The sequence below is a fragment of the Hippocampus comes genome, unplaced genomic scaffold, assembly GCF_001891065.2.
Source record: "Hippocampus comes isolate QL1 unplaced genomic scaffold, H_comes_QL1_v1.1 scaffold473, whole genome shotgun sequence".
In the NCBI taxonomy this organism is placed as follows: domain Eukaryota; kingdom Metazoa; phylum Chordata; class Actinopteri; order Syngnathiformes; family Syngnathidae; genus Hippocampus; species Hippocampus comes.
The window spans coordinates 182,949-192,835 of record NW_017806230.1 but is presented as its reverse complement, the minus strand read 5'-3'; the positions used below and the strand labels follow the sequence as shown (position 1 = coordinate 192,835).

At 54.9% G+C, this 9,887-nt stretch overlaps 1 protein-coding gene across 1 annotated transcript in view; it reads left to right on the top strand.

Moving 5' to 3' along the window:
• LOC109507131 (serine/threonine-protein kinase WNK2) overlaps positions 1-8,632 on the top strand; it is a 36,035-nt gene extending 27,403 nt beyond the window's left edge. The window contains exons 10-26 of the mRNA XM_019856350.1: positions 3-98; positions 825-950; positions 1,227-1,270; positions 1,463-1,622; positions 1,703-1,819; positions 2,008-2,178; positions 2,316-2,367; positions 2,767-2,865; positions 3,225-3,721; positions 3,754-3,819; positions 4,261-4,303; positions 4,381-4,454; positions 5,075-5,643; positions 6,468-6,697; positions 6,787-6,987; positions 7,372-7,525; positions 7,863-8,632. Coding sequence (XP_019711909.1) covers positions 3-98; positions 825-950; positions 1,227-1,270; positions 1,463-1,622; positions 1,703-1,819; positions 2,008-2,178; positions 2,316-2,367; positions 2,767-2,865; positions 3,225-3,721; positions 3,754-3,819; positions 4,261-4,303; positions 4,381-4,454; positions 5,075-5,643; positions 6,468-6,697; positions 6,787-6,987; positions 7,372-7,525; positions 7,863-8,034 — 2,871 coding nt within the window. The 3' untranslated portion in view covers positions 8,035-8,632. The remainder of the gene's footprint in view (positions 1-2; positions 99-824; positions 951-1,226; positions 1,271-1,462; positions 1,623-1,702; positions 1,820-2,007; positions 2,179-2,315; positions 2,368-2,766; positions 2,866-3,224; positions 3,722-3,753; positions 3,820-4,260; positions 4,304-4,380; positions 4,455-5,074; positions 5,644-6,467; positions 6,698-6,786; positions 6,988-7,371; positions 7,526-7,862) is intronic.
• Positions 8,633-9,887: the final 1,255 nt, after the last annotated feature.

Here is a 9,887-nt window from a genome sequence, read left to right as displayed (position 1 = left end):
AGACAATTTGCGTTCAGCAGCCACTCGCCGAAGCCGATGTCCAACGGCAGCCGCTGCGCGTTTCCCCCCCGCTCCCGCCAGCGGCGCCGCCGTCTCAGGTAGGCGACTTCACCCGTTTCGCCTCGTTCCTTCTGGAGCGAATGCCCGGCCTTCTCGTGTTCGTGGACTGACATCTGTTGAGCGAAAACTTCTCTGGGCAACGTGATTGTCTTTTTTGTTTTGTCCTTGACTTTTGTTGGCAGCACCCGACGGTCCAGGTGATGGCAGCCGTTAGTGACCGTGAATGCTCCCGCCCTTCCTCACACGCTGCCCCTCACTCTTTGGCGCCTTCTTCTCCTTCCCTCAACGACGTCTTTCTTTCTCCGGGACATCCGATCCCCGCCACCCCCTCGGTCTCTCCGCTCTCCCCGATTGCAGTTGACAATGTCTTAGTCCCGTCCGTGCCAGCGTTGCTCAAAGCTCCGCCTTCACCCGTGCGGGCTCAAATGCCGCACCGCGCTTCTCCGAACGCTCGGTGTGCCGTCGCTCGGCAGCGGGGCGTCCGGGATGACGCCTGTCACTCACAACCTTCATTTGCGCATCCCACATGCACGCGCGCCGCCCTCTCTTCCAACACGCAGCCGCCCGCAAACGGCAGCGTTCTCACACAGGTAAATATGATGATGATGATGATGATGATGGTGGAGTGCTGAATTGACCCTCCCCCCCCCCAAAAAAAATTGCTACTTGGGTGTGTATATATGTGTGTGTGTGTGTGTGTGTGTGTGTGTGGTTGGGTTCGTTGTACGTAGTCCTGAACATTTTTTTTTTCTTTCCTTCACAAGTTGTTTGGCAGCCACCCGGACCTTGTTCAGATGAAGCCCCTCGCGCAGGCCTCACACGTGTCCGCACCCGCGCAGAATAACTCGGACCAGGACGCGGTCGTGGCGGCGGGCCAATCGGGAAAGAAGGAAATTGCGAGCCGCGTTCCGCCTCTTCGTCCCCTCGAGTGTCAGAGGGCTTCTTCTCGTGGCTTTGCAAGTGCCAGTCCGACACAGCGGCAGTTCACTGTCGCCGCGGGAGATGCGGGTCCGGCCGAGGCCAACGCCCATGTAAAAAATGCTCGGAATTTTTTCTCGCGGTTATTTCGATGACTTTGAATTTGAGCTGACACTTTGACACGCTGACTTGAGTCTCTTTTGTGAGAGTTGACTTCTGCCTTTGGTCGGTTTTTCTCCCTTCCGTAGGACCAGTCTGTCGAAAAACACACCGGCGGACAAAGCCACGAGAGGTACCGGCCACTTATTCTTCTCCGTCTGCCATATTCGCTCGTCCCAAGCCGCGAGCTTTGTTTTCTTCAAACCTCCGCCAATGCCGACGTCGCTGCCGTTTTCTTCAATAAGAGACGGCGAACCGAAGACGTGCGTACAGATGACAAAAGTAATAGCTCCCAATTAATTGCAGTTGTCGTCCTTCCCGTCAGCGTCACCTCCGACGCCACGTCGGGGAAGGAGATGAGCGACGGCTGCGAGGGGACGCACGGAGCGAAAGGCCAGGCTCGAATCCGCAAACACCACCGCAGGTCAACGCGCACTCGCTCTCGCCAAGAGAAGATCAACAGGCCGAAGCTCAGCATGCTAAACGTGCGTTGCCTCAAAACGTCTTCCGGTAGCCGCGCGTCTTCTCCGCAGTAACCGCGCGTGCGCTTTGCCCGGGATTGCAGGTGTGCGACACGGGCGACAAGATGGTGGAGTGCCGACTGGAAACGCACAATCACAAAATGGTCACCTTTAAATTTGACCTGGATGGGGACGCGCCTGAAGAGATCGCAACGTACATGGTGTGGAGGAGCGCGCTGCGACGTCGGTCATTTCATTTTCCGTCTTTTGTCAGAAGAACATTGACGCTTCTATCCATTTCCTCGTTTTCATGGGCTGAGAGTCGATTTGGTATTTGTTGCATTCCGTTGAAAAGAAAACCCATGCTTCTTTGGGGGGGGGGGGGGCTTTTTACCGACCATCCTCTCAGGTGGAGAATGATTTTATCCTGCACTTCGAGAAAGAAGTGTTCATTGAGCAGCTCAAGGACATCGTCGACAAGGCTGAGGAATTGTTGAGCGAGGACACAGAGGCGGAGGAGAGAAATTCCGACCCAGCAAGCAGTCCCACGAGCGAAGGACCTGGCACGATGCTTGCGGAGGTGAGACGACGACTCACGTCACAAGCTTCTGTCTCACTGGCCTGCGGGAGACCAGTCGATCGCGACTCGGGTCATGCAGGTTATGTGGGATGTGTCACGTGGACAACCTGTTTCGAGTCGGTCTTTCTCCGCTTTAGGGACTGAAGTCTTGTGCCCCCGGCGCGCCGCAGCTCGTCTACCAACAAAACGGTGAGGCATTTTCCGGCGTGCGCTCCACAAGAATTTTGCATTCGGCTTTTAGTTTGACATCAACTCTCGCTTCACAGCAAGGCCGTGTATTTTCACTCTTGCGAGCCTTTAGGGCTGCCACATCTACGCACAGCATACTGCTTTATATGCTACCGGAAGCAAGATTTTGGCTGGGTAGAGCGGTCAGCGTTAGCACAAAAGCTTCAGGCTCCTGATGGAAATTGATAAACCCATGTCGGAAATGTCCATTTGCGATGTCATTGGTGGAGAGTGCGAGTTTGATTGGTTCATTTTGAGCACCGTTTCATCCGAGTTACTGGGTCGTGCGGGCCAAGGGTCAACAACAATAATGATGGAAAAGAAATCGGACTGTAAATGCTTCCGTTCTGTCCTCGGCAGTCCTCCACACCGGCAAGCGCTGGTTTATAGTCTGCCCGGTGGCTGAGGTGCCGCTCCGAGACCAAGACGAGGCTCCGCGTCGCAGCTCAACCCACCGCGGTAACGTATGCACGCCGGACGCGCGCGCCGCCTGCTCTTGAGGAGCCCTCGGTCTTTGTTCGCGTCCGCACCGTCAAAAGAACATTTCACTTGGTTTGAGCTTTGCCTTTTTATCATCATTTGTGCTGTATGCTTGCTCAAAGAGCCCAAATGCAGCACTTGATGGTGTGCGGCGACACTTGCGTAAGAGAGCAACAAAGGCACTTTTCACCATGACTGTAGTTGACAGCGCTTGATGTGAACAAATGATGTAACTGTGACTGAGACAAAGGACTTAGCCCCCTCTGCCCCCCCCCTTTTTTTTTTATCTACGACCTGAGCTCTGCCCTAGACTAACTCTCGGCTTTGCCATTTTTCAGAATGTGAAAAGTCTGTCTCACTGTCAGTCGAAGCCGCCACCGACGCGCCGGCTGCTCTTCCGTCTTTGTCTTCGCAAGGCGCGGGTCGAGACAAAACGAAGGCAAAGTGCGCGGGCCTCCCCGCCGAAGACGCGATCGTAAGCGACGTTCCATGCTGCGCTTTGGTGCCGCCGGTCTCGTTGGATGCGAAGACCGCCGACGGGGCGGAGGTACGGACCAGTCATTCAATCGATCCGAAGGCCGCTCCGACCGCAGAGCGCGGCGCTCGGCCGTCGGTGGTCCTCCAGCAACCCTACCCGGCGGCGCCGCTGGCCTCCCAGCCCCAGAGTCCTGCGCATCAGACTTCGGCCCCCTTCGGTCAGGGGGAGTCGGACGGCGAGGGCCCGCGCCGCTTGGAGTTCGCCGATCGCACCATCAAGACTTTGGACGAGAAGCTGAGGAATCTGCTTTACCAGGAGCACGCGCACTCGCAGCCTTCCGGCGCCGGGGCCGACCCGCACACTTTCTCTCTTTCTCAACATGAGGTGAGACAGCCGCCGCGGACGACCGGAGCGGCGGCCAGGCGCGGCCGACCAAGAAACGGGAGGAGCTATTGGTAAACATTTTCTATTCGTGTGCGAGTTTGACGGCTTCGCTGAACGCAGATTAAAGCCCAACAGATTCATCTCCCCGCCCATGCGATGGCTGATTCTAGCGTTTCGCTCACTTATTGACATCGGTCACTATCGAACATATTTCTTTTTTTTTTTAAACTCTGCATCGATTCTGCCACTCTGCTTCTTTCACTTGAATCGTCCAAATATCCTTTGGACGCCATATCGATGTTCTGATTGCATATATCCATTCTGGCCCATTTATCGAATATCAGCTTTTTTTTTTCTTTTTCAGGGCCAATATTGCCCCCAAAAATCCCACACATGAGTCGGCCGCGAATGACCTTATGAGGAGAGTCCATCCTGAATTTTTTTCACTCCTGAGCTCGTCTGCCGGAGACGTAATTTTGTGCACGTGTGCTGCATTTCTCTTTTCCTCCCAGCCTCAGATTCCCGAAAGCCCAGACGGTGCGGCCGTTTTGGCGGGTAGGCGGCGCTTCTCTGCTTTCGTGCATTTCCCGTCTTCGTGTCGCCGTCACTCCAAGTTGCTTCTGCTCTCGTAGCCGCCGAGAGGAATTCGAACGGAGGAGGCGTGACCGTCGGCGCCGGTTCGCGCCACTCAAAAAGCGCTTTTCAAGTAAGGGCGTATCCATCCTTTTGTCGGTCCGGTCGGTTCAATGACATTCAGTCAAGCCGTCGATTGTGGTGACAGCCGACGAATACTTTTCATGAATGAATTAATCAGCACCCAAGTAGTAGTTTGGAGTTTCAAAAGGCTTGACGAGAACATGCCTCCCTCTTGTGTGATAATAAACAGTGAGCAGACACAAATGGTTTTGCAATCCATTTTCATGCCTTTTTTTTTTTTTTTTTTCCAATGAAAATGAGATGTAAATGAGAGGAAAACAGTCGAACGTGATTGTTTGCACACAAACCGCTGAACCCACGGGCCTGTTTTTTTTTTCTGCGACTCTGAGAACCCGTTTTCCGATTGGCTGACAACTTTCATTTCGATATCCACCGAAAAGAGCGCAGGGGCCGGAATTCAGTCGGCGAAATTCAGTCCACTCCGAACAGTCAAAAACCAAAAAAATCACCGTTGCCCTAAAAACTCCATTTGAAATTGTGCAGATGGAGCACTGGTGTGAAGATCAGTCGAATAGCTCGCGTACATCAGTCATCATTTGTCAGGTTTCTCATTGGATCGACCCTTATGATCAAATGTATGGCAATTTTGCAAAAAATCCTTTCTTTCAGATAACAGCCACGGCACCAGATGTGGAAAAAAGCGAGAGCGGCTGCGGCGCGGCCCCCGGCTGTTCTCGAGGCTCCCGCGACGGGCCGGGTCGAAATAAGAAGGGCTGCGCGACGGCCGGCAGACCGGAAAGTCCAGGCGCGTCCGGACCCCGTCGTAGTCAGCGCTCGTCCGCCCCGCCGAACCTCTACCGGGCCAGCGCCGCGTCCGGCCGCGACATCGCTCGGCACCGTTTGCCCCGAGCCGTGACCATGGACGCTCCGAGCCGCTGCCGCCCGGACACCGCGGAAGAGGTCGGTGCCGGCGGAGCTTTTCCGGCGGGGCGCCTCCGAGCCCCGGCCGAGCGCGGCGGGAGCGAGCTGGTCAAGAGGGCGGTGGCCTTCCTCAAGCGCTCCGGTCGGAGTAAAAGCGAGCAGAGCTCCGATTCGCTGAGCCGACGGCCATTGGAAATGAACGGCCACGCCCCTTCGCCTGCGCCGGGACGCGCGCCCACTTCCTACATCAGTAGCGATAATGACTCTGAATTGGAGGACGCGGACATGAGGAAAGAACTTCAGAAGCTGAGAGAAAAGTAAATTGACTCACGCACACACGCACGCACACCACGCACCACCGCGTACGCCTCCCAAGTCGTGCGACAGCTCCTCCTGGTCACCGAGGTCAGATGAGGGGTTGATTGCAACGTGATGTAGATCAGGATTTTTCTTGTCTTCAAAATCCAATTTCTTCCGTTGTTCCAATCATATCCACCCACCCGTTATCCGAACCGCCTTCTCCTCACGAGGGTCCCGGCCGTCATCGGGCAGTAGGCGGGGGACACCCTGAACCGGTCACCAGCCCATCGCAAGTCACACTTAGACGAACAACCATTTGTGCTCACACTCAGGCCTGGGGGCAATGTTTTCGAAAGGTGGGGGGGGAAAGAAGTCCTCAAAGCCGCCTTCTCGCGAGGGTTTAGCAAAAGAAAAATCACACAGCGCCATTGCCGCAAACTTGATCAAACCATCCAACTTAGCTCAGACTGGCAATGAACCTCAGCTGATTTTCTTGGGACACGCCGCATTGAATCTCTTCATAACCCCCCCACTCCCCCCAAAACAAAAAATAATAAGAAAAGTAGTCCTGTCGGAGCAAAACTCCTGGTCACCCTCACATTCCACTTCCGCAAGGCCACAGCATTCCGCCAATGGGCAAGATTCAAGGCTTTACGGTTTAGGAAATGCAAAGCAGGAAAGGAGCACTCGTTCGTCTGACGAGCTCGCGGCATGCCAGCTCGTGTCTGCCATCCCAACGATGAGAATCGTACGTGGACTTGAACCGATGGAGCTGTGGAGAAAACCGGATGCGGTCCGCTAATATGAAGGTGCTTTTTTTTTTTTTTACCAATGTGACCAGGCACATGAAGGAGATATCGGAACTGCAGGCCTTCCAGAGAAGTGAAATTGAGCGTCTGTACCAAGAGGTGGGAAAATCGCTGCCCCCCAACGTGGGCCTGCCTCACGCCGCGCCTCCCTGCGGCCGCCGACGCAGGGCCAGTAAACACAAAGTCAAGGCTGGAAAATTGCTCAATCCGATGGTGCAGCAGCTCAAAAGCGATCTCGGCGCCGCCGCGGCCCAGAGAAAAGGTGGGCGGCTTTCGCGGCGGGGCGGTGGCTCCCTCCGCGTGAGGATTCGACATGGCAATGTTTGCTTTGGTCTTCTCGTCCCACCGAAGGGGAAAGTTCAGGAAGTTCCTCGGGATCCCCCGCCAAGAGTTCGGCGCCGTCGGACTGCTGCGGCGGCTCCAGCGGGCGGCGGAGCGCGAGCCCCGAGCGGGTCCACACCCGCCAACCCCGTTCCTTCAAAGGCTCTTTCTCCTCAGACAACATCGACGCGGGCCAACACGCTGACGGGACGACAAACTTGACGTGCCAAGGTACGCGCAGGCACACGCACACACACACACACACACACACACACACACACACACACAGTATATATACACACACACATTGATATTGTGTTTTCGTCCAGTCCTACCGTTAGTAAAAAAATGACAGGTAAATGACGCCATTGGTAATATGCGATATTTAAAATGTCAAAAGAATGAGTCAAGCAAAGGTCCCGGCGTCGCTCGCAGACGGTCACAAGTGCCGACATCCCTTTGACTTGTTGCGCTTCCCATTCGTGGCTTTTGTTCACGTCATTTGCCGCAAGTGCTTTTGTGCTGGCGGGAGTGTCTCATCTCTGTCTTTGTTCCCTTTTTCAAAGTGTCTCTTTTGTTTCTTCTCTTCTATCCTCTAATATGATTTTTTTACAGGCTGGACGGTTTACCACCAAACGTCGGAGAGAGTCACCTTTAAATCGAGTAGCAAACCACGCACTAGATTCCTCAGTGGACCCGTGTCTCTGTCCATCTGTTCGTATTCGTTCCTTCCTCTCCTTCATTGCCACAATCTTGATTTTAAGCTGCCACATTGTAGACAATCGCGACCTGGGCGCGTCGTTGCGATCGGCCGACATTGACCTGCCATCCCCAAACTCTTCGCCGCCGGTTGGTTGATGTTGACCGTTCCACCGCAAAATGATTGCGAAGAGAGATGACACCAGCTCATGCGCGCACGCCGTGAAGCCTGTGCTGCTAGGAAATGTTTTGTCTTCAGTTTCCCGTGCTCGCCGCATTGTGAATTCAGCGGGGGGGTCATAAGCCATCTTGGAAATGAAACGAATGACAACGATGTCTCTGAAAGGGAGCCGATGATGTTATTGATCAGGACATGTCAACACATCGGTCAAAACAAACAAAAAACAGCACCGTGACGTCCGCCTTTCGTTTATAGAAGCGACGTGCCGGCACAATATCGGTCGGTCAAGCAAAGTCACACAACAGCGTTGGCAATTTTCGGAAGTCGCCGCATACTCGAGGCATGATTCGATGCCCCGCCCATTTTGGAGAAACCCCACGTCCGCCTTTTGGTCGTGAGAATACGGTGAAATAGCGATCCCACCAACGCCGGCGGGCTCAGTCTCAAACACGTTTGCGTGTCGCGTGCATGTCGAAACCTTGATCCGCACTCGATTTGTCGTCATTCACTCTTCCTTTAAGTGAGACGCGACTCACAAAAACCTGGGGACATTTCAGGATAAGCTTCAAATGCACGATGACCTTGACAGGTGAACTTTGACCTTCTCTCAACTCAATGTACGGATGATTTTCAGCTCTCAAAACGTTGCTCTGAACGCGGGGCAGTTGCTCATGTGCGTTCCGGACGTCCGATGGAGTGGAGCCGTCGAGGTTGTTTTGCATTTTGGGTTTGTCTTAAAACGTCACACAAAGGCAGACGCTTGTCCCGAGCGAGCTTTTTGTGAGTCGCCTGTCAAATTGGCCCGTCGGAGGCACTTCGCCGTAGCCCGTGGACGCCGAGGCAAAGCTCCGCCCTCCTCTGCTTTGGTGTCGGAGAAGAGGGCGAGCGCCCGCTGGCGTTTGGACGGAGGGGACGCCGCGGCGCCGGACGGTCTCGGCGGGCCTCTGCCGCGCCAAACCAAGAGCTCTGTCGTCACGGTTGCTTGATGGTTTGGATTCCCCCCGCCCCTTTCCGATGCATGTTTTGTTTGGACCTGGAGTTCCCACTTAAGTTGTATCTGTGTTGTCTTTGGCTCGGTCGAGCGGGCGTGGCAAAAGATGGTTTGCAATCCGTCCGCGGCCCGAGCTGGACGCGGTCTCCATTTGTGCCCGCGGAGCACACGCTGACTTGCGGGACTCCTCGCGCCGCGCGCCTGTTAGCTCCTCACGTTCTGTATTGACGACTGTCTTGAATCTGGATGACGGTCACGAAGACGGCGTGACGAGGACACGCTCACCCAAAAAGACGAGACAAAAAGACGCCGAACCCTTCTTGGCGGCCTTCCCGCTGGATTGGAAGCTCGTCTTTTCCTCCTGCCCGCTCTCCGTTTGCTCGCTCAATGTGCACGTTGCCGATGTCTCGGGCCTAATGCTCTGTCTTGTGCTCTTGTACCTCTTCATAGGGTCCACACTGAAGCGACTATGTCTAGGCAAAGAGCGCAGTCGTAGTAACTATCTCATTTACTTGCTTACAGCCCCCCCCCCCAAAAAAAAACTTTTCGTTCTTTGTTCACATGTGTGCACGTCATGCTTTCATTTTTTTTTCCACCTGCACTTGAAAATGCGATCGTCGTCGGTGCTCCTGAGATTGTTCAGTTGACCCTTTTTGGAGGTGGAGGGGGGGGTGGGTTTGCATGATCATTTGCGTCATTGCCTGCATACTGTGGCGGACATTTGTGACTGTCCTGTTGTGATTGTCTGGCCAAAGTGCTGGACAATACGTCACTGCAAGAGTGAAGTGTGCCGGAGGAATGCCTTTGATCTTTCGTAGCGTGCATTTGCATCTGCCCTCCCTCCGTGTTTTCTTCAGGGACGCAGCCGTCGCTCGCCTCGGCCGCACCCTCGCCGCCGTCGCCTCGGGTCCAGACAAACAACAGCAACAATAAGAAAAGATGCTTTCGCGAGGACCTGCGCAAGTTGGCCGACGACCGGGCGAAGGAGGCGGCGGCGGCCCATCGCCGACCCCCCTCCTTAAGCCAGACCAAACCACAGAGGCGCTTACACGACCTTCGAGGCAAAGTGGAGTCCTCGCCGGCGGCGGCCGTGCCCGAGGTACTTGGGAATCCACGTGCGCCGTTTCAATTGTCCCCGCTAAGCGTACATCGAAAAGGCTTGTCAGTTGGACGCACGGCAGAGGGGAGTGTTGTTCGCCAGCCTGCAAAGAAAAGAAAACCGACAACAATCACGGCCAAGCATCTGAAATTGAGCTTCAA